Source organism: Carassius auratus, chromosome 41 (assembly GCF_003368295.1).
Source record: "Carassius auratus strain Wakin chromosome 41, ASM336829v1, whole genome shotgun sequence".
Taxonomy (NCBI): Eukaryota; Metazoa; Chordata; class Actinopteri; order Cypriniformes; family Cyprinidae; genus Carassius; species Carassius auratus.
Genome location: NC_039283.1, coordinates 7,562,226 through 7,588,956, shown reverse-complemented (window position 1 = coordinate 7,588,956; position 26,731 = coordinate 7,562,226). Strand labels below are relative to the sequence as shown.

At 41.2% G+C, this 26,731-nt stretch overlaps 1 protein-coding gene and 1 long non-coding RNA gene across 3 annotated transcripts; both read left to right on the top strand.

Moving 5' to 3' along the window:
* Window positions 1-74: 74 nt before the first annotated feature.
* LOC113060014 (DNA-binding death effector domain-containing protein 2-like) lies at window positions 75-12,425 on the top strand. 2 transcript variants are annotated; one of them, XM_026228779.1, is made up of 7 exons: window positions 75-214; window positions 683-821; window positions 1,095-1,585; window positions 1,710-1,829; window positions 2,415-2,543; window positions 9,691-10,081; window positions 11,171-12,425. In XM_026228779.1, the coding sequence occupies exons 3-7, from the start codon at window positions 1,120-1,122 to the stop codon at window positions 11,175-11,177; spliced, it is 1,113 nt and encodes a 370-aa protein (XP_026084564.1). In that variant the 5' UTR covers window positions 75-214; window positions 683-821; window positions 1,095-1,119; the 3' UTR covers window positions 11,178-12,425. The 2 variants fall into 2 exon arrangements, with proteins under 2 accessions (XP_026084564.1, XP_026084565.1); XM_026228780.1 differs by lacking the exon at window positions 683-821 and having other exon boundaries at window positions 106-214.
* LOC113060015 (uncharacterized) lies at window positions 2,550-6,590 on the top strand. Its single transcript, XR_003278180.1, has 2 exons — window positions 2,550-3,676; window positions 5,103-6,590. It is a non-coding gene; the product is annotated as an uncharacterized LOC113060015 (long non-coding RNA).
* Window positions 12,426-26,731: the final 14,306 nt, after the last annotated feature.

Genomic DNA, 26,731 nt, shown 5'->3' with positions numbered 1-26,731 from the left:
TGGGGACGATATCACGACTGGTTTGTCGACAAAGAGCCTCGATCTACAAATCATATGCAAGTGAATTTCCTCCTAATACACACATAACTATCTGCGAATTTGCGCACTGAGATCACAGATCAGTCAACAAAACTTGCTTGAATGTTGTTTTTGTGGGTGGTGTTTGGAAGGGTTACAGTGTGAAAACACAGTCCAGAGAAACATTTTGGTACAGGTAAAATGCTCGTTGAACCTCAGTTACTGACGTGAAATATGCATGCTTTTACTTATATCTCAACATTTCTAATCGAATCAAGCCTCGATTGTTGTTTTAAAAGATTCCTTGTCCGTGCGCCAATATACAAATACGTTGATAACAAGTGGACTACTGTGCTGTGTGTAGTCTGTAACATGTTTCTTTCCAATCCTTTCCTATCTTTGTGTGTGTGTGTGTGTGTGTGTGTGTGTGTGTGTGTGTGTGTTTTACATCGAGTTGTTTTGGTGCAGTGTGATGTCAGGGCAGCTCAGAGAAAAATCTAGATTAGTATTAGAGGCGGAAGTCCGCTGCAGGAATGGTAGCAAACACGAACATTTGAACGTAGTCTCAACCCTCAACCATATAGTTCGTTCATATAATTCAACGGTGTTTTACAGTTAAACAGTAATTCACGTCGTTGTTGTTGTTTTTTGTCTGTTCCCTCAGTTCAAACGTGACGTTATATAAAGAGAACACGTGACACCTCGCGACGGAGCGTCTGACAGCAGGACAGACAGACTGAGGGCGGGTCACCACAGAAACGCTTTTCGGAGCAAAATAACAGCGCTGTCTCCATTACGACAATGTAAATATCTTTCTATGTTGTTTCTGTACCAATTGTAGACACAAAAGATGGATTTGAATGATTTCTAGAGCTATATTTAACCTACAGTCGATCCTAAAAGTTAGCTCGTTGGCTAACATGTAGACAAGAGACCGTAACGTTATCGCTCTGCTTTGTGTAACGTTAACTGTTACTTTGTATTTTAACAGCCATGTTGGTATGTGTTATCTATCTATCTATCTTAACCAGTAATCAAACAAACATTTGATGTGTATTCATGTTCTTCTTTACCAGACACATTTGGACATTTGAAGGGACCATGGCTTCAGCGAAATGCACAAGATATTCCCTCTACTGGGACGAGACAGAGTGCCTCAGCTACTATGAGATGCTGTCCCTCCATGAGATCTTTGAAATCGTGGGCTCCCAACTCACAGAGACTGATGTCGAAGTTTTGTCTTTTCTCCTCGATGAAGCCTATCCTGGAAAACATCCCCTGGATCCAGAGGGATGGACTGATGAGTCCCCTCAAGGGCCTGATGGGTCTTCACTGGGAAATTCTCCATGTCCTCGGCTTCTCAAAACATGGCGAAGAATACAGCCGCAGAATGAGCCTTGCCCCATCGCTGGTCGCCACAGACCCAAGAGTGGCGTTGAACTCCTGTTGGAGCTGGAGAGGCAAGGATACTTGAGCGAAGGAAACCTCAAACCTCTATTGCAGTTGCTGCGAATTCTGACACGACATGATGTCCTGCCTTTTGTCTCACAAAAGAAGAGAAGAAAAGGTGAGCATCAGCTGTAAAATAACTTTAGACAGTAACGGAAAGACATGATGCTTTTTCCCAAAATATTCCTCTGTGTTTTTCAATCAGTAATGTCAGATACTGATGTGTCACCTGTTCTTGTTAGTATCTCCAGAGCGAGAAAAGATAGAATACCAAGCAGTGGATACCAGAGCGGACATGCAGTTCAGTTCAAACACAGATATACCATCCTTGGAAAACACACAAGACCACCAGTGGAGAGCAGGTGAGAAGAGATTTCACACATTCATTTATTAGAGGTTTTTTTCTTTTATGCTTTTGTTTTTCTCGATATTTTTCCACTCTTTCTGTAAATATATAATATTCACCTAATTTTGCAATGTGGATGTGAGTGGTTTTCTGTGAATGTACAGAACGTCTGAATCATTGGTCGCTATAAGTAAATAGTATTATTATTGTGCTACAGTAAAGGATAAAGTAAAGGATATTTTAAATCATTTTCGTTTTTGCACCAATCAATGTAACAATCATTGTAGAGCTGTATAATTTCAATAAAACATTTGAATATATGAAAAATATCATGTGGAGACTTTTATTTTAGTAATGAAACAAATTGTTGAATTGAGTTTTGAATAAATTCACTGACATTTGTTTCAACTGATTATTAACAGAAATAAATTGAATTTTACCATGCTGTATTAAAATATTTCACCTCATTGCTTAATATTTTTGTAAAATCATAACGAATACATTTTTTATGTTAATGTAATATTAATGTTTAATGTAATAATTGCTCAGCTCTAGTTGTTGTGTATTATTGTGTATTATTAATTTATGTTCGCTATGTTAGGGACTGGCTCTTCCATGACAACAACCACACCTGTACGACGGAAGCGAGGTAGAGGTAACCACTGGGGCAGAAAATCTAGGGGCAAGCCCCAAATCCAGCTTCAACCAACAACCAACAAAGTGACCTGCGGTAAGGTCACTTTCTGTTGTCGTTGTTACACTTCTTCTGTTGTTTAGTCTCTCTTATTAGTCTGATACGAATCTCTTTGACTTTCCTTTTTTTCTCCCCTTTTGTTTGATTTGATCTATAAAATGCTCCCCAGCTGAGTGTACCTTAGTGCTCCATATCTTGATAAGATTATAAGTAACCAATCACCCATTCATTAGTCCCTGAATCTCTAATGCTGTCAGAATGAAAGTGAAACTGTTACAAAAGAGGTCCATGTTAAAGGTGCAGTAGGAGATCTTGGAAAATGCTAACTTTAGCCTGATAGCACTGAAAGTGAACGAACCCACCCTTCTTGCAATCGCCGTCCAAAGCCACGCCCCCTGAATCCATATATGCTCACAGAACAGAATACCAGAGACAACATTACTACAATAGGCTACATCCCCAGTACTGCACATTTCATATGCATCTCTTATCGTGCGACGTTTGTACTATTCGACTTTAAGTGCCCTGCGAAGTGGACATCACCAGATGTTCTGCCGTGATTTGTTGTTGGGCGGGGATGCGCTACGACTGGAATTGTGAACCGCTGATCTATATCATGTGTCATTCACCAGTGAGAAAACTTTATATTACATCTAGTAAAAGTTCTACAATCCAAGAAAGGATGTTTGCCTGCCATGGGTGAACGTGCTGATGATGTATCCTGTCTGCGCGAACCGGGTGTGCATAGGTATGCAAATATGTATGTTGACAGGCAGGTAGGAAAGCCAAGTTAAACGCTCGGATCGAACATTTCTTTGTCCTACGCCTTCTAAAGAATACATAAATGCAGTTAAATACATTTAGACCACTTAACTTAATGATTGCCATTGGGATGTGAAGAGACTTTCAACCAGCATAACAAAAAATGTTTCTGAAGACAATCCCCTATTGCACCTTTAAACGTACGTCATCATTCATCCCTTTGTGAATTCCCTGCACTCTGCACTATTATCACTTTGAATTTTATTCTGACTGGAGCCAAAGGCTGCTCACACCGAAGCCTCTTTGTGCTTTTGCTAGATGGGAGCTGTCCTGCCATCAGGGCATTGCTAAAATCTCTTCAGAACAGAGCACATGAGACACACTGAGTGGCAATAATGGCACAGTAGGTAAGGAAAAACCACGATAAAACTTGTTTTCTCAAAATGTGCAAAAAAAATATTTGTCAAGAAAGAAGTGATTGTGTGAGACATTTGTTTTCTGCAAGGACTGTTTTTTTCTGGGACATTCAGATCTCAAAACACCAGGGGTTGCAGTTTATCCTATCTTAATTTTATCTTCAATTTGCAGTATAGCATTAAAAACTGTCCAGGTTTTCCTGTATTACACTTTTATGGGAGCTGAATGTCTCATAACAACGTTAAGTACAGATACTTGTGTCCATTGTGATTTTGTAGTAATTTATTAGTTTTATCACTATAATAGGTCATTTTTTTTCCCCTATGTATCGTGCAAATACATCTCTTTTAATAATTTGAACTGCATGGTCTTGCTTACTTTTTCAACCCTTTTTATCTTTGGGTTCACAGTGTATCTTTTGGTGTGCCTAAAATTATGATCTATATTTATAAATCGATAAATCTGATTTTCACCGTTCAAATGTGTTCTTATAATGTGTGGATTCCTTCAAAATATTTGTTTGATGCATGAGCCGTACACTAAACCTCACACTTATAAAAACATACCAAACCAGGGAAATCAATGTGATAAGATGGAATTCAGAAGATCATTTAATCGATTATTTTAACAGTCCTAGTCTGTTATTTTAGCATAAAGATATAAAAGACCTCTTTGTAGTTGTGTGATCATCATTTATGTTTGAGTCGTGCTTTAGACTTGCTTCAATTCCCCTGCTTCCTTCACGGTTCGATTTTTAGAGAGAAAAGTACACTCACATTCTTTGTTTTTATCCCGGTCACATTTTTCATCAGCTTCAAATATCCCTGTTTCTCTTCCTTTTCATTTTCCTTTTCGGATAAGCAGTTTTCAGTGTGATTAACTCCTGTGGTGTGTCTGAATGAAATATCTGTGAAGAGATCATTGAACATTGAGCCACTGAGACTGAGCTTTATGAGCTTGTATGTCCTGGTGTCTCATGTCCAGTAAAACACTGACTGTTGTCACTCCACTGCTTATTTAAAGCATTGCTCCAATCTCTTCTGTAACTGTGCTTTGATGCAGCCAAAGCTAATCTACTTTCTGCACTGACCTTTTGATAAGTGAGAGATGATAATCCTTTATGCCCTATCTTACTTCACCTGTCCATTAAACTTTAGCTTGCACTGCATTGTAAGCTTTTTTTGACCTATAAAACATTCATAGATCAAGCTTCAATCTTGTACGGTAAATTTGACTGCTTTTCTATTGACTACAAGATCCACCCTGGAGATGTTTGTTATTCAGATTCTGTCACACAACTTGCAGCATTACAGTCCTGCTGTACCATGATTGACCTATGCATTTTTAACTTTGTTTTACACCTGAACTAGCTGAACATGCTGTTTGCTGTGTTGACTCCACATTTGATCTTGGCAGGTTGACTCAAGATTGAGTAGAAAAAGCAGGAGAATGGATAGAGTGAAAGAGACAGAGCTCACAACAAAAACAAGCGTGTGCTGTTCGCTCTGTCTGATCACACAGTCAAGACTTGTGTGTGCTTTAACTCACGCGCCTGGTCCATGTCCTAAGGTAAAGAACCCCCTTCCTAACTCGCATAGGAGGAGGGGCGAATCTAATACTCTGTTCAAATGTCAGTTTTCAGTTGTTGCTGTCCACTTCCCCAGTAACATGTGCTAATCTATTAACTTCATTTGGGAAAAAATATGAACACAGTCCTCTTTGGAAGGGTTGTTGGCCTCAGTGTTTCACAGAACTGACTCAAAGAATTCATGAAAAATTCCTTGGACATTTCTGGGAGTCCATTGGGTGTGTCCTGTTAATTTGCCTCTAATACAACATTACATTACATGACTCTATTATCAGCACAATCTATGTTGAAAAAACAAACCATTCTACAGTCGTTGACCAAACTCAGCCCCAAAACTCAGTTTTGCAATGACCTGTCCTTGAAAAAACATACTCTGTGAACCTATGCTAGAGCAGTTCTGAGGAAAGTGACCCAACAGTTCTTGTTTAGACCCATACCAGTGTTTTGTATTTAAGTTTTCAGCACTGGAACATTTGGTTTAAATTTATAAGATACTTTAATTTATTAAATTAAATTCTGCCAGTGTTTTGATTTTTGTAAACTTGAAGTAGGCCAAGTAGACCTCTGCAGTAATGAATTAGAAAATGTAGCTTTTACACACAGACAAGTGATTATGCATATGAACTTTGCCTGCTTGACCAAAAAATAAGACATACAGCAGCAAAGCTGTTGCAACAACATTCATCCAAAACTGCTTGTTTCTCTCTCTCTCTCTTCCTCTCCTTTTTCTATGTCCACAGTTGAAAAACATACTGACTCAAGTGTCAGGAAAAAAAACAAGTTGGCCATCCTCACTTACTAAGAGAAGGAGAGAATAAAAAAAAAAGATTGACCCTGCCCTTTGTGTGCAGTCAGTCAGCCTTTTGTCCTCATTTCTCTCCTTCCATCTTGGTTTGTTGTTCAGCAGGAAAGAGGGATCAAAATAAGTGTGGAAGCTCTTCGCATGGAGCAACACCCCATTAAATGATGCACAGCATTATTTGATTTTTAGGAAAATAATTATTGTTTGTTTGTAAGAAGAAATTTGCAACATTTTTAACAAAATATCTGAATATTTGTGAATACATGTTTTTTTTTATGCTTTGGGATGCTCAAAATGCACACAAAAAAGTAATGCTAAGAAGGGGGGCATTAAATATACTCACAGAAAAACTTCCACTGTACCCCTTATTATGGCTACCTTCTGTTTACTGAAACTGGAAGCTGAGAAAAACCAATGTCCTGTATTAGTTTATGTGAGGAGCTCTGATATGTTTATTTAATGGATCTAAAGTGCTCTGTAAATGTGTGCTGTGTTTAAAAGAACGTTAAAGAAGTTTTGTGTTTGAGTCTGCTTTCCAACCTGCATTACAGATTATATTTGAGAACATTGTTGGGAAGACCAAAATTATCTGGTTATAGTTACACTATCAGTCTACATTGAAAGCCTTGCTTTGGCTGATTTTGTTGTCAAGTGTTACATTTTGGTCTGCATTTGAAATGGCAAATCTTTGAACAGTATATTTTAGTAAAGACCATTGTGTGAATAGTTGTTTTTAAATTGAATAATCAAAAGTTACATTACACAAATTATGATTCAAGAAGATTTTTGGTATGGTAAAAGAAAGCATTACATTGCTAAAGAATTAGTAGCAATGTACTGTCGATCACAAAAATATATATATATATATTGCAGTACTGTTCAAAAATTTGGGGTTGATTTAAAACCTTTTTTTTATGTTTTTGAAGAAAGTCTCTTATGTGCACCAAGGCAAAATGGTAATATTGTGACATATTACAATTTAAAACAACTGTTTTTCTAATTTAAAGGGGTCATATGATGCGATTAAAATTCATCCTCTCTCTTTGGAGTGTTACAAGCTTTTGGAGCATAAGGAAGATCTGTAAAGTTGCAAAGACCAAAGCCTCAAATCCACAGAGATATTCTTTATAAAAGTTAAGACCCGTCCACCCCCTCCTAAAATGGCTCGTTCTAATTCCCCCCCACGTCTTTGTCACTATTTGTAAAGATTTGCATAACGCCGCCCAAATGTTAATGCAAAGAAAGAAGGCACACCTTTTATTCTCGTTGTAATATTGTTTTTGCCGCCACCGCCATGTTGTATAGACGCTGTGTGTTTCGTTTTGAAAGCGAAACTACTTTGTTTGGCCTTCCAAAAGAGGATGATATCCAATTCATCATGCCTGAAGCTGATACGTGCTGGTCGCTGAGGAATTACATCAACTTTTCACTGTTGATTGCCGGATCGGCTTTCACCGTGGACGAATCCGCCGGCCGCGCTGTTCTCAAGCCCGCCCTCCTCTGCTCACTCAAGCTGGCCTTTGCTCACTCTAGGCCTCTGGCCTCGGCTCACTCAAGACCTTCACTCACTCATTTCGTTTCGTTGAGAAAGCAAAACTACTTTGTTTGGCCTTCCAAAAGAGGACATGAGTAGAAATCATGTTTATATCACGTTTAAAATTGGATTTATAGTAATGTCCCGTCACTCTGGCCAGATGGGGCGTCACAAGATGTTAAGGGGCGTAACATTTCCATCACGCTTTAGATATTCGGCCAATCACAATGCAGTGGATAGCTGGCCAATCAGAGCACACCTCACTTTACAGATCGATGAGCTTTGTAAAAATCGACACGTTTTAGAAAGCGGGGCATAGAGGAGAAACAATAATGTACAGTATGTGGAAAATAATGTTTTTTTTATAAACCTTAAACCGCATAATCTCATTTAATTACACCAAATAATATTCTTTAAAGCAAAATCATATGACCCCTTTAATGTATTTTAAAATGTAATGTATTCCTGTGATGGCAAAGCTGAATTTTCAGTAGCCATTACTCCAGTCCCATGATCCTTTATCTAATATGCTAATTTGGTGATCAGGAAACATTTCTTATAATCAGTGTTGAAAACGGCTGCTCAATATTTGAAACAACGTAAAGTGTGTGTCACTTTTGATCAATTTAATAATTCATTCCCGGATAAAAGTATTATTTTTTTAATAAAAAAATCTACTGTATATATAATTATATGCCATTATAATTACTAGCAAAGTCCTATACTGATTATATAATGAAGGGAAAGTTTACAGCCCTAGTCACTTTATGAATAACACTAAGACAAAATGATCATTCCTAACGTGCTGCAGTTCACAAGCAATCTATAAATGCAGTATATTCAAGCATTTAAACAATGTTCTATTTACTCTCAATAATGAATAAAAAGTGTCACTCTGTCGCTTATTCTCTATATCAATGGCTAGTTTTTCATGTGCACTGTTGCTTTGTCAAAGTCCCAACATGCAAAAAGGTGGAGTTTGTGTTGGAGCTTTGGCTGTAGAAAGGTTGGATTTGTGTTGCAGCAATGTTCTGAAGATTGATGGGTCCACTTCCACTTCCTCCTCTGACCTCTGAGCTAATGACATGAAAGGAAATGACATCACTGCGAAGCTCTGGTTCAGTATGTATACTCCAATCGTATTTTGCCGTCTCTGTTCCCTGTGCTGTTGCATGACATCAGTTCTGCCTCCACTGTTTGGTAAAGCCAATCTGCATAAATCTGCCTGTTAATAACGACACCTACAAATTTGGATCCACATATCAAACCATAAATATGAGCAGATCTGTCTCCTGAAACTCAAATGTGAGCCCATCTCTGGATTTTGCTTGAGGTGCTTTCAGTCCACCTGAACTTTCCGAACGGCCACAGATAATGTGCTTTAAAATCTCCCTCGTCTTTGTGATACAAGTGCAATGTTCAGTAAACATGTTGGACTTGACCAGTGTGTTTCCAAGTCCCTGTGTGCCTGCAAATAATTTGAAAGCCACCTCATGATGAATTTATCCAATCTTAAGTGCAAAACCTGAATCAGCCTACTTGTTTCACTCGTAGCCTCACTGACTACAAGTAAAAAATCAACTCCAAAATCTCAACCTTAAACAATTTTGAGGATGTTGACCTCAGTTATCCAGTAGATCTGTAGACCATAGAGCTGAAGCCGTATCAGAAGGAGTTTGACTTGTGTGTCTTCTGGTTTAATATGCTTTGTACGTAACAGACCAATCAAAATTTAAACAGGGCAGGAACTTCTTTAAAGCTAATGTATATGAATCAGTGCTATTCTTAGTTATTTCTCAACCAATTTTTTGATTTAAACATAAACTGAATGTCAAGTCTAATTTTCATTGTACTTTTTGCCCTCCTTTTGACCCCCCGCTGATCTGTTTCATCTCTCGTGTTCTTCCCCTTTCTTCCTGCCACTGCTTTCCTTGTTTCTCTTCATCCTTGCTGCAAAAAACCCTTCACTGAATCTTCACAAATCCATCCCCTCATGATTTTCTTTGCCTCTTTGCATGTCACCCTTCCTCCTTCATCCCTCCTTCCTCTCTTTCTGTCTCCAACACTCTTGCGCTCGCAGATGTCCGGCTACGTGTGCGTGCGGAGTATTCGGAGCACGAGTCGGCCCTTCGTGGAGGAGTTTCATCAGACAAGCAGCAGCCGTTGGAGAGACAGTTTGAACTGTTCAGCCGAGCGAGCGCACTGCTCCGTACCCGGGATCTGGGCTCTATTGTTTGTGATATCAAGTTCTCAGAACTTGCCAACCTGGATGCCTTCTGGGGAGACTATCTGAGCGGGGCACTGCTTGAGGCACTGAAAGGAGTCTTCATCACAGACTCTTTGAAAAGGGCAGCGGGACAGGAGGGGGTCCGGCTGCTTGTTAGTGTGGATCAGGATGACTACGAAGAGGGCAGAAAACTCTTGCTCAGAAGCCAGACACATAATGGGACAAACTGGGGAACACAAAGTTTGTAAGTACCCTATGCATTTGAATTTGTGTGTATTTATTTATTTATGTTTTATTTGTGCACGTGGTCTGATAATGATCATACATTAGGGTTGACTTGTAAATATCTTTTTTTAAGGGGGGGGGGGGATATGGGCATTTTATATATACTTCCTATCTTGTCTCTATATTAGCATGTAACCACCAGGGGGCGTTAGAAAATTGTACCATGTGAGAAAGCGTTATTTATTTTAAGTTTATCTGTTATAATGTTAGTTAATATTGAATTAGCTTTTATCCATTTCAGTTTGCATATATATATATATATATATATATATATATATATATATATATATATATATATATATATATATATATATATATGTATGTGTGTGTGTGTTTTTTTATTATTATTTTATTTTTTTACTTCAGCTTAAACAATTTTTCAGTTGCCAAGGACATTTTCAGATATTTATATTTTAATTCAACTTTGTGAATTAATCAAAAGAAAAGTTATAGTTTTTAAAAAACAACACTGCTGAGAACCTTATTGAAAAAGAAAACGTTTTCAAAGTTAAATAATTAACTTTTATACTGTTATTGTACTAAAGCCTATATATATATATATATATATATATATATATAGATAGATAGATAGATAGATAGATAGATAGATATATAGATATATATATATATATAGATATATATATATAGAGATATATATATATATATATATATATATATATATATATATATATATATATATATATATATATATATATACATATATTAATTTGATTGTTTATTTGGATAGCCCTTTTCACAATACATATAATTTCAAATCAGTTTTAATGTGAACGGGTAGGTCCATAAATATGATCAATATTATGTAATATTATTACAATTTCATTCTGCAAAAACTTAAAATTAAAATTATTTTAATTATTACCTTTAACTAAAGGTAAGTTATGTTATTAGTTACATTAGCTTTAGCAGCCTAAATAACACCTTGCGGCCCCAGAGGGAACTCTGTTTAAATCCCACGAACATTGGATTTTTAAGTATATTTTGTTCCTTTATCTATTACGTAATGTGTATCATGTTTCCCTCACAGGCCCTGAAAAATGTCAGTTTCACTCAGGACCTTCAGCTACGATTGATGAAGATTTTTTGCCTTTTTATTTCATCGCCTATTGAGTGTTGGCGACAATGGGAAGGAGAGCCTGGTGGAAGAGTCTAGATTAAACTGGGCAGCCGTTTTGTTGGACACTGACTGTATCTGAAGGGGAAATTATTATTGACTGTCCAGAGGTTTGGTTCAAATATAGGGCTGTCTCTCTCTCTCTCTCTCCCTCTCTCCACTGCAGGCCAGTTTAAACATGGACAAACACACCCATAGAAAACAAAAGAAGGAGGTTCTGCATCTGTACTAATTACTCTGTCACAGGTGGTATGTGAATAGAGTTTGTTTCCAAATGTGATGACATACAATGAAACCCTTAATTCAAGTTATGCATTTAGCTTTGTTTGGGAAATGTAAAATAACCTCTTTGGTGAAACATTTGAACGATGAGAATACACAACAAATATGTAACTCAAATGGATGTGCCCAAATCTCCTGTTTGAAAAGGTTTTGAAAGATTGGATGATAACTTGATTCTTAAGAGTTTGGGCTGGTAACAGTGCTTCAGGTGACCAAATGTACACTTCCACCATTGGATCGGTTAATATGTTACGTAACTTAACTACTCCAAAGTGCTCTGTTGTACTGCTTATAAGAGTCAACTTAGAAGACTTTGGAAATCCTTTATACAGCACCAGACTGGAACTAATCTATCGAAGCTGCCAAATTTGAAGCTTTATTGAGGATCAGGAAATGTCACAAGTTGGAACAGAGAGTAACTCTGCATTTAACAAGACTTTCTACAGTGTGTCCCAAAAAATCAGTTCCTGTTATTTGTCTCAGAAACAAGGTTAAGGTTTATCAAGGCTTTCAGATGCCTTTGTAAAATGTTGATAGAGAAATGTTAGTTAATTAGATGACCACTGATTTGACACCAGTCTTGACACACAACCAGACCAACCTCTGGTCATGTTTCTGGACTATTGTGTTCTTCTAAAGCAAGCATGTTTTGAATCTTTTGTTATATTTTTACTCTTATGACAAAGACGAGAAAGGTTTAGTAGTATTTAGTTGTAATTCAGTTTGGAACAGTCTTGACATGTCACTGATAAAAGTGAATTGAGAGTGGAACATTGAACGCTTTTGTGTTTTCATGTTTTTGTTCAGAAAGATATTACTTGATGTTGTTTTGTTATATGTACATTTACGTAACTATTATTCTTAATAAAGTCCTGTCAGAAGAAAATAGTCTCTTTCTCATACTGTGTGCTTAAAGACATTTAATTTCAGTTTTTTAATTCCTTCTGGGAATGTTGTGGCAAAATCTCTTTGGTTGATTCTAGTAAGCATTGCTATTTTTTCCAGTTCATTCATGTTCTTAGTTTAATAAACGTTATGCACCTGCACCCATAATCACTAACTCGTTAATTATACCATATAGTACAGAATACTGTATAGAATATAATTAATGTGTCAGATATTTATTTAGATGTGGATTAAAGGATCACGTGAAATTAAGTGCTGAGCAAACTGATTTAAAATTATTATTATTTGTAGATCATTTAGCTGCTCATATTTCTTTTTTCTTAATAGAAAGTGCTCGCTGGGCTTGATCTACACTCTCTGTGTTCAAAGAATTGCTGACTCAGAAGGTTAGAACTTCTAACAACCCAACAGCAACACCAAACACCTTTCTGTTGAACTGAGAGTGGTTTAGCAGTATTATTATTGTTGCTTTATCCATTAAGTCACAATTAACACCTATATTTAGGCCTAGGAGTGTCCATGGGTTATTTAGTTAGGGCTCTGTCCGTGGTGCTGAAAATGAAGCTGTGTATTGACGTTGAAAATGCATTAAACACAGCTGTAAATGCGACATGATTAATAATAATTACAGGGTGTAAATTTAAACTACTTTTATGCAAATTTTGCTAAGAGCACATGATTGTGGAGAGGCCTACTCCGAGCCTTCACCGAGTTGTGTGCAGTTAAGTAATTTCACCAGTAGATGGCAGCTTGTATGTTTGATCTATCCTTGTCAAACCTACGCAAAGCATTAACTGAAGTAATCAGACGGATAAAGGGAAATTAAGATTAAAGTCTACATATAAACATATTTGGTTGTTTTCTCTCATTCGCCTCAATACTAAAGTGCTTTTGCGCCTTTTCAGCACCGGCGATCAACGCGTAGCACACACGCTCCACCAGACCGACCCCCTCACCTTTCGGCCCTAATTTCTAATTCAGTCTCACCCGATACCTTTCCTGTATCCCCCCACCACCCCCACAAACCACCCCCCAAAATATCTGGCCTCTCTCCCCAGTGTTTTGCTGTGTCCGAGCAGCTCGCGCGAGTGACGGAGACTGCGGGGTTCGTCGACGTAAACGCTGGTAATGTGTAAACAAACGGACTACTTCATAAATTTATTCTTGTGTAAATATGTATCTTTTCCATAACATGACGTCATTCTTCTAGCCTTCAATCGCTATCTCTCTATTTGTTCCTCCCTACTGTATATTTGTTTGTACTTTCTGCCGTTTCTGTTAGTTATATTCCATGAAAACGGTTCACTCTAAAGTTGTGCTTTTTCTTTTAAACCCGTCCCGCACGGAGCGAGCAGGAGAGAGGTTATCGCCTCTAATGATTTCTTGCTCGGACCGGGGTTTTCTTTTTATTGATTAGACAGAAATTAATTCATGGGACAGCCCTCTCTCTGTGTCGGTGCTCGTGTGTGCACGCGCTGTTCTGCATGCTGTCTAATTGGCGCAGGGCATCGCGGGAATATTTAATATGAAAGGCGGAGATCGCCCTTTGAAATATGCCTGATGCCCTTATGTTCTACGGTCATGTAGCCTACGTGTCCGGTGATGTTCTGATATGTCGCGTGCTGATTCTGCCATGAATGAAGCAAAGCGTCTGTTCAGCGGTTTTTATTCGAGTGTGGACCATATATGACGCCATTAGCTTTATAATTGTTTTGCCTTAATTGTATAATAATGTGGGGGTCACCAGACGCTAATGCTGATATGCCACATTGCACGGCTTAATTTTGCCGTTTTTGACGAACGTTTACAAAGTCGAGGTTAATGTGTATCAAAACCATTTTATAAATGGCTTTGTTATTGTCATAATTCAATGCATTGTTATTAACATTTTCTTTATTTTTGGAGGCCAGTTGTGCTCGGCTGCGAGCTGCTGTCTTGTCTCTTGACTTGTGGAGAATCTGGACATGGTGTTTACTCCTTTGGGAAGCTTTGTGATCAATATGGTCGATATTTGTTTGGTGGCCTACCTTTGATAACGACGTTGTAATAATACCATCATCACGCGTCCGCCGCCACACGGCCTGAATCTCTGCTGAGGGGGAAATCGATGAGAAGACTGAGTTAATTATGAGAAAATCAATTAAGAGGTCAAGATTTTGTCTTTAAAAGGGCTGCCAGCGCCAGTGCGAAGGAAAAGGGACTGAATAAAGAAGTCAATTCACACATGTCTGCATGGGCTTCTCGTCTTCCTCGAGGCGCGCGGCCGCTCGGTCACCTTCTCCGTGGCTTATTACGCTAAACTACACGTTTGCAATTCTGTCAGCCGTACACACTTACAATGCTGTATTGGGGCTATTTTATTCTAGCAGATCTGTTAAGAAATAACCTGCACGTGTTGGAGATGGCGAGAAGCGCATTTAGGTTACAGCCGGAGATCTCATTATACCTTCTTCCTCTGTAAACAAACTCACAAACGTGTTTCCATGTTACTTTATTCACAGTGAACATTTTTCTTTCTGTCTTATTTTTCGTTTTTTCTTTCTTTCTTTCTTTCTTTCTTTCTTTTTGTGTAGGTTTTAGCGATGAATAGAAAGGTGCTGGAGACGATATCTTATAAGTTTAACTGGCTTCAGATTAACTAGAAAGCAACACAGCAAGCTCCTCACGGGTGCCGTATAGGCTTTATCTGAAGATACAAAGAAGAAATCTTCAGGACTCATTATTGAGGCCATATTTGAGAGTTTTAACATGATGTAGAATTGAGAGAACCATTAGGAACGGGTAATCTTTAGTTTACAAAGTTTTGAACTATTTAAATCATTTTCTCATGCAAAATTCTAATGAGGCTTTGAAGATGCATATTTTTTTATATTAAAACAGTGCACAAATCAACGCTGCATTTTGATTTTAACAAAGAGATTAATATAAACACAAAAGAGAATTCACACGTTATTCAAAATAGCCTCATTTTATGACCACAACGGTATCACGAAGTTATGTTACGTTTATCTGAAGAAATTCACACAAGTGATATTTCCACGCATTTACTCGTTTTGTATGACGGTTAATTAAATAATGCAAATCATGAAAATAATCCACTCAAATATGCACTATTATGCATATGAAAATATCTGATCTGAATACTGGTCTATTAAAGTAGAACACGTTTCTCTGGCTATGTCTGTATTGAGATTATACATATTCAAAGGTGTATTTCTTAAATTATTGTGGCCTGTAGATTCACTATTGTTTAAATAGCCAGGTTTCTATTTGAGTATGTAAATGTTATCTTCGCATTACCGTGTTTGAATTATGACTATTGATAGTAAAAGATTATTGTCACGCGTTTTGTCATGTTGTAGCTGTTTTTTTTTATTTATTTTTTTATGAAACCACCAGATTTATTTTAAATAACTAAATAAATCCTAGTATAGGTTTACTGATATGTAAATCGCTGAGCAACAAACAATCATAGACCTTACAGTTTAGTATTTTTACCCAAGATATTTAATATAAAACGCAAATGAGTAACAGTCTTTTCGAAGAAATGCTTTGTATGCATCGGTTATTAATACATAAATTCATTTTGAGGTAAAAAAAAAAAAAAAAAAAAAAAAGTGTATCTTTTCCAAAGATGCAGTAGGCTTTAGAAATAGCTTTAGAATATATAATTTGAAATAGTTGCTAGTTATTGTTTAAACTTCATGACATACAAATACGTTCTTTTATTTAATAACAATGCAGTTTGAGACAAGAATAAATCTCTCATCGTTCATTTCAACAGAACCAATCGTAACTCTTGCAAAAGAATATGTTTTTACCATGCAAATTAGTGATATTATAGACATTATATTCATGTCATAATCAACATAGCAGAGAAGAACACACACACACACACACACACACACACACACACAATAAAAATAAAAAGCGGGTAAAACAGCGGTAAACTCAATGAAGACCGAAAAAAAGTAAGAATTTTATTGTTATTATCAATATAATAACAATACATTTTTGTTATGTTTATGGCAGTAACATTTCAAGTTTTATTTTACCTAAAACTATCAACTAACAAATCGATAAAAGCTTAATATGATTAATGGCTCTTGTGTGCTATTAATACATTACATGGAGAAAAAATAAACACCACTAAATTAGTACCTAACATTTTTTATTATTATTATTATTATTATTATTATTATGGCTGTTAACTGTGTTCTATCACAATTAAACCCACTCACATTCCTTCGTGAGAGTAGGAATATTGTATGTCAGGCTTTTTTTTTAGTAGCTATTGTTATTTTAGGAAATTATGGTCTTCATATACGGATCGGCAGTATCATTCGGTCTGTCACAACACACGTCTTGGTTAGCCTATCACTTATTTAAAATGCACACTTTATTACGTTCGATATCGTTATTATTATTATTATTATTACTATATTTTTTAAGTGCCCCTGCAGATATTTAGTGTCCTGTATCAATCTTGGGTTTTTTTCATAAGCAGCTGTCAGCATAACTCACGACCCCGTGGGTCAAAGGCCAAACGACCACTGGTGCAATTAAAACGGACAGAGATGGAGCATTCTGGCCCCATCCAATTTTCCGTTTACAAAAGAACAAAACCGCAGGCAGTTTATTTCAGAAATATGATGTTATCAAAAGCGTATGACCATACTGATGCTAATACAAAGAGCTGTCTTCATATTCAGTGTGTGTGTATGTGTGTGTGTGTGTATATGTATTTGGCTAAATGCTATTTAGCATTAAGTATGATCTTTTATATATGTTGTAATAATAATTCTTCAGATATTAATTTACAGAAGGCAGAATAAGTTTGTGTTTATTTTTCAGAAAATAATAATTGGTGACATTTGTTTTCCTCGAAATTAAGGCATTTTAGAGATTCTGCGAAAAGTATTTCATTTTAAAGTTAATTTATTTCATTTAGATGACATAAATCAGACATTGACCTTTCCACATTCACAGCTGTAAAATCCACCTGGCGAAACCTCAATATCAGCAACTAATAAATTGTGTTGGTTGCTGTAACCTTTACAATTGTGACTTTTGCTCATGGTTTGAATGTGTGGCCGGTCTGTTTGCAGCTCTATTTTGTTGCTGTTTATATGACTGTTGAAAGATTCAAGATGACCACAATAATACACAGAGGGTTACATGCGCCGTAAATGAATGTGCGTGTGTGTTTAGAACCCGATGAGATGAGAGGGTCAGAGTTCAAATTCAGCCCCAGACGAACGGCCTTGCCCTTACGAATGACCCTGGGGTCATACGAGGATGGGGGAAGGATTCAAAAGGATATAGAAAATGATAGTTGAAGGGGAAAAAGAGAAAGCAGAAAAGAAAGGCAAAGGCTAACAATATAAACATAGAGGTGGTTATGAAATACAGACATTTTTTGTCCCATTTTCATTTCCAAATGTATTCTCCATTTCCTTCAGTCACACCTACACACACACACGCACACACACACACAAACACAAAAGTTAACCTTTGACCTTTATCCTCACCCCAGCTCTGTGGTGTTCTTGTATCCCCAGCTGCTATAGATGAACTCTTCTGTATCAGGCATTCACATGCATTTCCACTAAAACCCAAGATTGAGGTTTAAACACCTGCAGTTTTACCACCTCAGGTACTGAGGGTTAGTGGAGAATCAGGGCGGATGGCTGCTCTTAAAGCCCCAGCAGGGAACAGGGGTGGGGGCCACCGGGGCTGATGATAGGGGTGTGAAAGGGGGTGCAGTTTCAAATGTGACCTGCGCCTGACAACAGAGAGCTGGCTGTCCGGCCCATTTAGTTTAGCTACTTATCTTAGCCAATGACCAGGGGAGGATACAGGAGTGAGAGGGAAGACGCAAGCAAGCCTGAGGGTGAGGAAGATGACATGAAAAAGCTCACGAAAATGTCTGATTGTCGCTTTGTGCTCAGTTCAAGCTCATTGCAGTGTTCACAACATGTCTTTTGTATCACAACATGTGCTTTGTTTTGAAATGTGCTAATTTAAGCATGCTAATGCATAATTTCTCTCATAAATTTCCCAGATTTTAGTGTTTTATATTTGCATAAGCTGTACATTTAAATTTTTTTTAAATGTAAATGAAATCGTTTTCTCACTTCATCCAGTTTTTTTATCTGAATGCCCTAGTCCCATAACCCATTTAAACAATTAATTCCACCTCTCGTCGTGGGCCAGATCTAAAGGTATATGTGTGTGTTTTCTCGCTGAAGGAGAACAGCAGGTTTGACTGACATTCCCTTTATCTGCTCTGTGCTGGTAGCTAATCAGTTGGCTTTTACCTCGAGATGGGGTGTTTAGTGGGCACTTTCACTTTGATGGGGGTATTTAGGGTGAATTTTCTTTGTAACTCGATGTGTTTCAGTTGAAGTGTAAAGGATTTTTTGTTACTTCTAGGTATCTGGTATTTGAAATTACTTTCTTTTTTCTATTATTCTGTGTTGGTGTATGGATATTTTGACTTGCATTGAGGTTTGGTTATGGACAGACCAAACAAAACTCTCTCTCACTTATTCATATCAGTAAAGATCTTAATTTTAACTAAACTAGTACCATGGTTTATTTGATTTGTGATTTGGTATTTGAAAAACAATCTGAAAACGAAGTGATGGGAATCAAAAGAAGAATATTATGTAGTAAATTTGCATACTTCTGATTTGCATTTCAATAATAAGGGAAGAAAATCTAAAACAAACAGATCAATTTTAGATTAAATTATGTTGAATCTTTTGTCTGCCATGCAATAGATTAAAATATATTGTGACGAGTCAGCTGCCTCCTCCCTGATTGTCACCGGCACCCCGTCCTAAATCGCCGCCCTTCACCAGGCTCCCGACTGGAGTGGGTGTGTGAGAGGAGGGGCGCTGGACGAGTCAGGGCTGGCGGCGTGTGATGGGGCACACCTGAAGGAAGTGGAGCCTCATTACCGCCGCTGTTTAAAAGCCCAACGCGCCTCTCCTCAGGGGACCGGTCTCTTCCCCGTGCATGCACACTGGTGTCCTCGTGGGTCCAGGAAGGGTGCGTTGAGGGACTCCCGCGCCACCAAGACGTGAGCTGCCGGACCCGCGATCCGGATGGGAGCCGCACCCGTATACACGGCCGACGGGCCAGGATGCCGGGCCGTCCATCCCCTACCAGCGCCGCGGCCAACGAGAGAGACGCGGCCGCTAGGAGAAGCCGCCGCCCCTCGCGCCCCGGACCTAGGAGGGGGAGCGCGTGCGGCCGCCGGACTCCGCCCCTTGCCTGGACCCTTCCTCAATGAACACTGCCCAACCTACACAAGCCCTGCAGCACGACGAGGACACCAGATCCCCTGTTATTTTGGACACTTTCCCCCTATGGCCACTTTTATTCCCTTTGTTTTATGATTTCTGTTAATAAAAGCCTCTCCGAGGCCTGACGCCACGCCCACTGTGTCTGTCTTGTGCTCCTCCCGTGACACTGGTGGAGAATGCGGGCAGACGGAGCCTAGACAGCGCAGTTGGGAAACGTCTGGTGACGTCACCCCCTCTCGCTTGCAAACGTTCGTGAGAACCCAGACTGGGACGGAGGAAAACTGGGGACAGCCTCCCAGCCACACAAGGGGTAAGTGACTTTTCCATTGTCATTTTACCCTGTGGTTGGTTGAGGCTGTCACTAAAACCCGGTTTCTCTGTCCCTGTTCTGGTGCGCTGCGAGAGGGAGGACCGCCCGGAGAGGAAACCCCGCCCACTCCGACCGTTTGGAGCCTGGTTGAGGATGGTAGCACTCCCGTGTGGGTGGCGCCCTGGGGACGGGGATGTCGCTTGGGAGGGGGAATGTGACGAGTCAGCTGCCTCCTCCCTGATTGTCACCGGCACCCCGTCCTAAATCGCCGCCCTTCACCAGGCTCCCGACTGGAGTGGGTGTGTGAGAGGAGGGGCGCTGGACGAGTCAGGGCTGGCGGCGTGTGATGGGGCACACCTGAAGGAAGTGGAGCCTCATTACCGCCGCTGTTTAAAAGCCCAACGCGCCTCTCCTCAGGGGACCGGTCTCTTCCCCGTGCATGCACACTGGTGTCCTCGTGGGTCCAGGAAGGGTGCGTTGAGGGACTCCCGCGCCACCAAGACGTGAGCTGCCGGACCCGCGATCCGGATGGGAGCCGCACCCGTATACACGGCCGACGGGCCAGGATGCCGGGCCGTCCATCCCCTACCAGCGCCGCGGCCAACGAGAGAGACGCGGCCGCTAGGAGAAGCCGCCGCCCCTCGCGCCCCGGACCTAGGAGGGGGAGCGCGTGCGGCCGCCGGACTCCGCCCCTTGCCTGGACCCTTCCTCAATGAACACTGCCCAACCTACACAAGCCCTGCAGCACGACGAGGACACCAGATCCCCTGTTATTTTGGACACTTTCCCCCTATGGCCACTTTTATTCCCTTTGTTTTATGATTTCTGTTAATAAAAGCCTCTCCGAGGCCTGACGCCACGCCCACTGTGTCTGTCTTGTGCTCCTCCCGTGACAATATTTACAATGTATTGTTCAGACAAACACTGGTGTCAAATGTTTGGAGTGAATCTTTTTTTTTTAAAAGGAAAGAAATTAATATTTTATTCAGTAAGGATGCATTTAATTGATAAGTGATTGATTACATTGTAATTCTGTTCTTTTGAACGTTTTGTCCATCAAAGAATCGTAAAAATGAAAATGTATCACAGTTTCCACTAAAACATGTTTCATTATACAGCACAACTGTTTTTAATAATAATACGAAGACACAGAGGTTTTTGAGCAGTAAATCAGCATATTAGAATGATTTCTGAAAAATCACGTGACACTGAAGACTCAAATGAATAAATTACATTGTAAAATATGTTAAAATAGAAAATATTAATAATATTTTACAATGTTTCTGCAGCCTGAAGATATGATAATTCTTATCTAAAATCTCAAAAGTCTGAGATAGTCATCTTCAGAAGATATGCTACTTTTTCTTTTTCTTTTTTTTTCTTTATATGATCCCCCCCCCACACACACACACACACACACACATATATATATATATATATATATATATATATATGTGTATATATATATATATATATATATATATATATATGTATATATATATATATATATATATGTATATATATATGTATATATATATGTATATATATATATATATATATATATATATGTATGTATGTATATATATATATATATATATATATATATATATATATATATATATTTGACACACAAATCCAAATGGTCAAATTAAAAATACCCAATAAATCCAAAAATACATAAATTAACAAACAAAAATGAAGATGCACACACGTTATGATATATATTTTCAAATTTATGCAATAATTTATTGAATAAAGAGGGAGCTGAAGAGACACTGTAAGGAAATACAGGTGTTTCTCATGTACTTATCAGCTGTAGTTTATTCTGCAAGATGACTATGCCAATCACAGAGTAGAAAGCAGAGAGAAAAGATGAAGGCCTGTACTGACTGACAGATACCAGTACAAGCACAATGCTCTTTAATGCACACTAACAGGGGCTTGGCCTCCGATGATCCAGATGTATTTGATTTTTCTCTGCTGTTCAAATAGCATGGGCTAAAAGATACTCTACACACTTCATTGTTTTTCAGAAATGTTTTGTGTTGTCTGTATAAGACATTAAATATTTCCTGAGACCTTCCTTCTGATACTAACTGCTGAATGTTACTTTTGAGTTGGTGTATAAGAGAAAACATCTCGGTTACGTATGTAACCTTGGTTCCCTGAATAGGGAACGAGATGCTGCGGTGACGTCACCACGTATGGGAACACCTCCGGTGTGACGAATGTCTGAAGCCCTATACCATCCCGCCAATCCTATTGGCCAAATGGCGCATAGCACCACCCTGCGCATGCGCGCACATGATATACCTGGGTGCAGCGCGCCATTTCGCTCAGATTTCATGACTGAAGATGAAGAGTTATCAAGGTACGGAACGGCCAGAACCGCAGCATCTCGTTCCCTATTCAGGGAACCAAGGTTACATACGTAACCGAGATGTTCCCTATCATAGGTCACTTCGATGCTGCGGTGACGTCACCACGTATGGGAACGATATACCAAAACGCCTGACGTACCTGATAACTGAGATCCGAGGAAGCAACTGCTCAAGCGGAGAGAACCCGGGAGCCAGGGGCCATCCTCACATCCAGACTGTAGGACTTGATAAAAGTGCTCGGTGAGGACCATCCTGCCGCAGCACAGATATCATCCATAGAAGAGCCACTGAGAAAAGCTTGAGAAGAAGCTACAGCTCGAGTGGAATGAGCCTTAACCCCTAAGGGCGAAGCGAGTCCGCGCGCCTCATAGGCCAAAGAAATTGCCTCCACCAGCCAATGGGACATGCGCTGTTTTGTAACTGCATGGCCCTTACTTTTATGTCCAAAGCAGACAAACAGCTGGTCAGAACCACGCCAAGGGGCTGTGCGATCCACATAAGTCTTTAAAGCTCTCACAGGGCAAAGACTTAGATCTCCTGACCCGGCCTCGGCAGGTGAAAAAGCTTCCAGAACCACTTGCTGAAAGCGAAAAGGGTTAGATGCGACCTTAGGAACATAGTTAGGCCTGGGCCGCAGCAGCACCTTCACAGAGCCTGGTGCAAATTCCATGCATGAGGGTGAAACAGAAAGAGCCTGTAAATCCCCAACTCTCTTGAGGGAGGATAAAGCCATGAGAAGAAGTGTCTTCAATGTCAGGATTTTATCCGATACGGTCTCCAAGGGCTCAAACGGATGCCCTGATAAACCTAACAACACAATGGATAAATCCCATGAAGGAACTCGCACAGGGCGGAAAGGCCTCAGCCGTCGCGCACCCTGTATGAAACGAGAAACTAATGGATGACGCCCCACAGAGGCACCGCCTATGCATTCGTGGTAAGCTGAAATGGCTGCCACGTAAACCTTTAAAGTGGCTGGTGTAACGCCATCCGAGAAACGCTCCTGGAGGAACTCCAGCACTGAAGCCACTGGGCAGTAAACTGGATCCACATTATGATTACCACACCAGGCTGTAAACAGTCTCCACTTGAAAGCATATAAGCGTCTCGTAGAAGCTGCTCTAGAACTCAATATAGTTTCAGCAGAAAGACCGGGACATACTAACGCACTCCGCTCAGTGGCCACGCCCACAGTTTCCACAGATCTGGCCTCGGGTGCCAAATCAGCCCCTGTGCTTGTGATAATAAATCCTGTCTGATGGGAATCTCCCACGGAGAGCCCGCTAGCAGACTGATCAGATCCGCAAACCACGGCTGCGTGTGCCATCGCGGAGCCACCAGCAGCAGCTGTTCCACTCTGTCCCGGCGTAATCTGCATAATACCGCTGGGATCAAGCGAATCGGAGGAAAAGCATACAGACTGGTCTTGGGCCAGCTGTGAGCTAACGCATCCACGCCCAGGGGCGATGGGGAGCGCAGGGAGAACCATAGCGGGCAATGCGTAGTCATGCTCGATGCGAATAAATCCACTTTCGCTTTGCCGAATATCCGCCATAAAAGATCCACCGTCTGGGGGTGTAATCGCCATTCTCCCTGTTCCAGAGCCTGTCTGGATAGCAGATCCGCTCCGAAATTCAATCGTCCGGGGACATGAATGGCCCGGATCGAGAGAAACTTGTCCCGAGACCACAGAAGAACACGCCTCGCCAGCCTGCACAGGGGGCGAGAGCGCAATCCTCCTTGATGGTTCAGATAAGACACAACCGCTGTGTTGTCTGATCTGAGTAGCACATGACGGCCGATCAGCAGATCCGCGAAATACTGGAGAGCCAGAAAAACTGCCAGTAATTCCAGTCTGTTTATATGCCAGCCGCGCTGAGCCGCTGTCCACACTCCGTGGGCTGGTCGCCCTCGACACACAGCTCCCCAACCAGTCAAAGACGCGTCCGTCGTGACAGTCTCTCGGAAAGCATAAATTCCCAATCGAACTCCTGACAGGAGAAATTCGGTTGACATCCAAATTTTCAGCGACATCACACACCGCCGTGTCACCGAAATCGTGCGATGCGGGAGACAACGGGGTGAAATATTCCACCTTTTCGTCCACCACTGAAAGGGGCGCATTTGAAGCAATCCCAGACGAATCACGGGGGATGCTGCTGCCATTAGACCCAAGAGCCTGAGGCACAATCTCACCGTCACCGTGCGACCCGCTTTGAAGTGCCGCACGCATGACGCAATCGACTGAGCGCGTGGGAGAGAAAGCTTCGCTGTCATCGCGCGAGAGTCCAGATCTATTCCAAGAAAAGTTATCCGTTGAGAGGGAGTTAAAACACTCTTTTTGAAATTTGTTCGTAAGCCCAGGCTGTTTAAATGATTCAGCACAAGATCTCGGTGAGAGTGTGCTTGAGTCCGCGATTGCGCTAGCACCAGCCAATCGTCCAAATAGTTCAACACACGAACGCCCTGGAGCCGCAACGGGGCCAGAGCTGCGTCCATGCACTTTGAGAACGTACGGGGCGCTAAAGCCAAGCCAAAGGGAAGAACGCGGTACTGATACGCTTTGCCCTCTAAAGCGAATCTGAGGAACTTCCTGTGTCTCTTGACGATCTGAATATGGAAATACGCATCCTTCAGATCAATCGTAATAAACCAATCGCTTGGTCGGATCTGAGACAGAATAGATTTCACCGTCAACATCTTGAATTTGCTCGGTCTGAGTGCAAGATTCAGACGGCGTAAATCCAGAATGGGTCGTAACCCGCCGTCTTTTTTCGGTACCACGAAATAACGGCTGTAAAAACCTGTCTCCATCTGAGAGGGGTGTACTTCTTCTATAGCCCCTTTGCTCAGCAGAGCTGACATTTCTTGTCGCAGCACCGCCATTTCCGTAGACTTCACCGTAGTGGGAAGAATTCCGCGGAAAGGAGGCGGGCCTTTCCGAAACTGAATGGTGTATCCGTGACAAACCGTGCGTAACACCCATTGAGGAATGCCGGGCAAGCGTTCCCACGCGGCCCGAAACAATATTAACGGTTTCAAAACTTCCGCTCCCAGCAACGCCGTCATACGCGTTAAAACGACCGGACGCGAAAAACCCGTGGTGTTCGTGCACCGGGGAAGCGTATGCGCCGGAGTCGTTGCGTTCCGTTGAGTATAATCCTGAAACGTGTCCACGGCAGGAATTAGGCCAACAGATGGAACATCGGGCTCTGCCGCTAGCGAAAAAGCGGCGGCTGTGCGAGCCGTCATAAACGGGCCGTTTGTGTAGGGTCCTTGAGTCGTCCCTCGAACTCCGAAAGCAGGATTGCGCAGAGTGTCTGAGGGAGCGTCTGTCATTACAGCTCGATCCAATGTTGCTCGAGGCGCTGTTAGCGGCGAGACAATCAATGTTTGAGCATGGGGACTGCAATGAGAGTGTGGGATGCGCGAAAGCGGTCCGACAGCGCTCTCTAGCGGAGGGCACAGTCCCTGGCAAGCAGCAAAAAGATCAGGAGCTGCTATTCGGCACCCGAGAACGAGAGGCTTTAGCCGTCGAGGTCAGGTTCAAACGCTTACGTTGACGCTGGTGCGCCGGAGGAAAAACCCTAGGGCCCCAGTCCTTGCGAGGAGGCGCCATGGGTGTAGGTTCCTCTCGAGAGGCTGCTCGCTGGCGGTGAGAGGAGGTTGAGCGAGAACGCGCGGGCGCTTGCCGGCGTTCGACCTCCCTGGGTCTGCGGGGAATCAGCTGGCGGAAGGCGGCTGATTGCTGTTTCGCTGCCCTGAACTTCTCCACTACTGACGTGACAGCCTCACCGAACAATCCATCCCTGGAGACAGGGGCATCCATAAGGAAAGATTTATCCTTCTCCTTAATATCGGTGAGATTAAGCCAGAGGTGGCGCTCAACCGAAATCAAACCGGCCATAGTACGGCCCACTGCACGAGCGGTATGTTTGGTAGCGCGTAGCGCCAAATCCGTAGCTCTACGCAGTTCTTTAACTGCCTCCGGTGTGATGCCCTCACCTTCATCCAATTCCTTCAATAACTCCGCCTGGTAGGCCTGAAGGACCGCCATAGAGTGGAGCGACGCAGCCGCCTGACCAGCCGCCATGTAGGATTTACCCACCAAACTAGACGTGACTCGACACGCCTTCGAAGGAAGAAGGGGGCGAGACTTCCAAGCCGCGGCCGAACTAGGCGCAAGGTGTTCGGCGAGAGTCTCTTCCACCGGGGGCATCATAGTATAGCCATGGTTCGCCATATCAGAAACGGTGGCGAAATCCGCGGCCGCGGCGTTAGT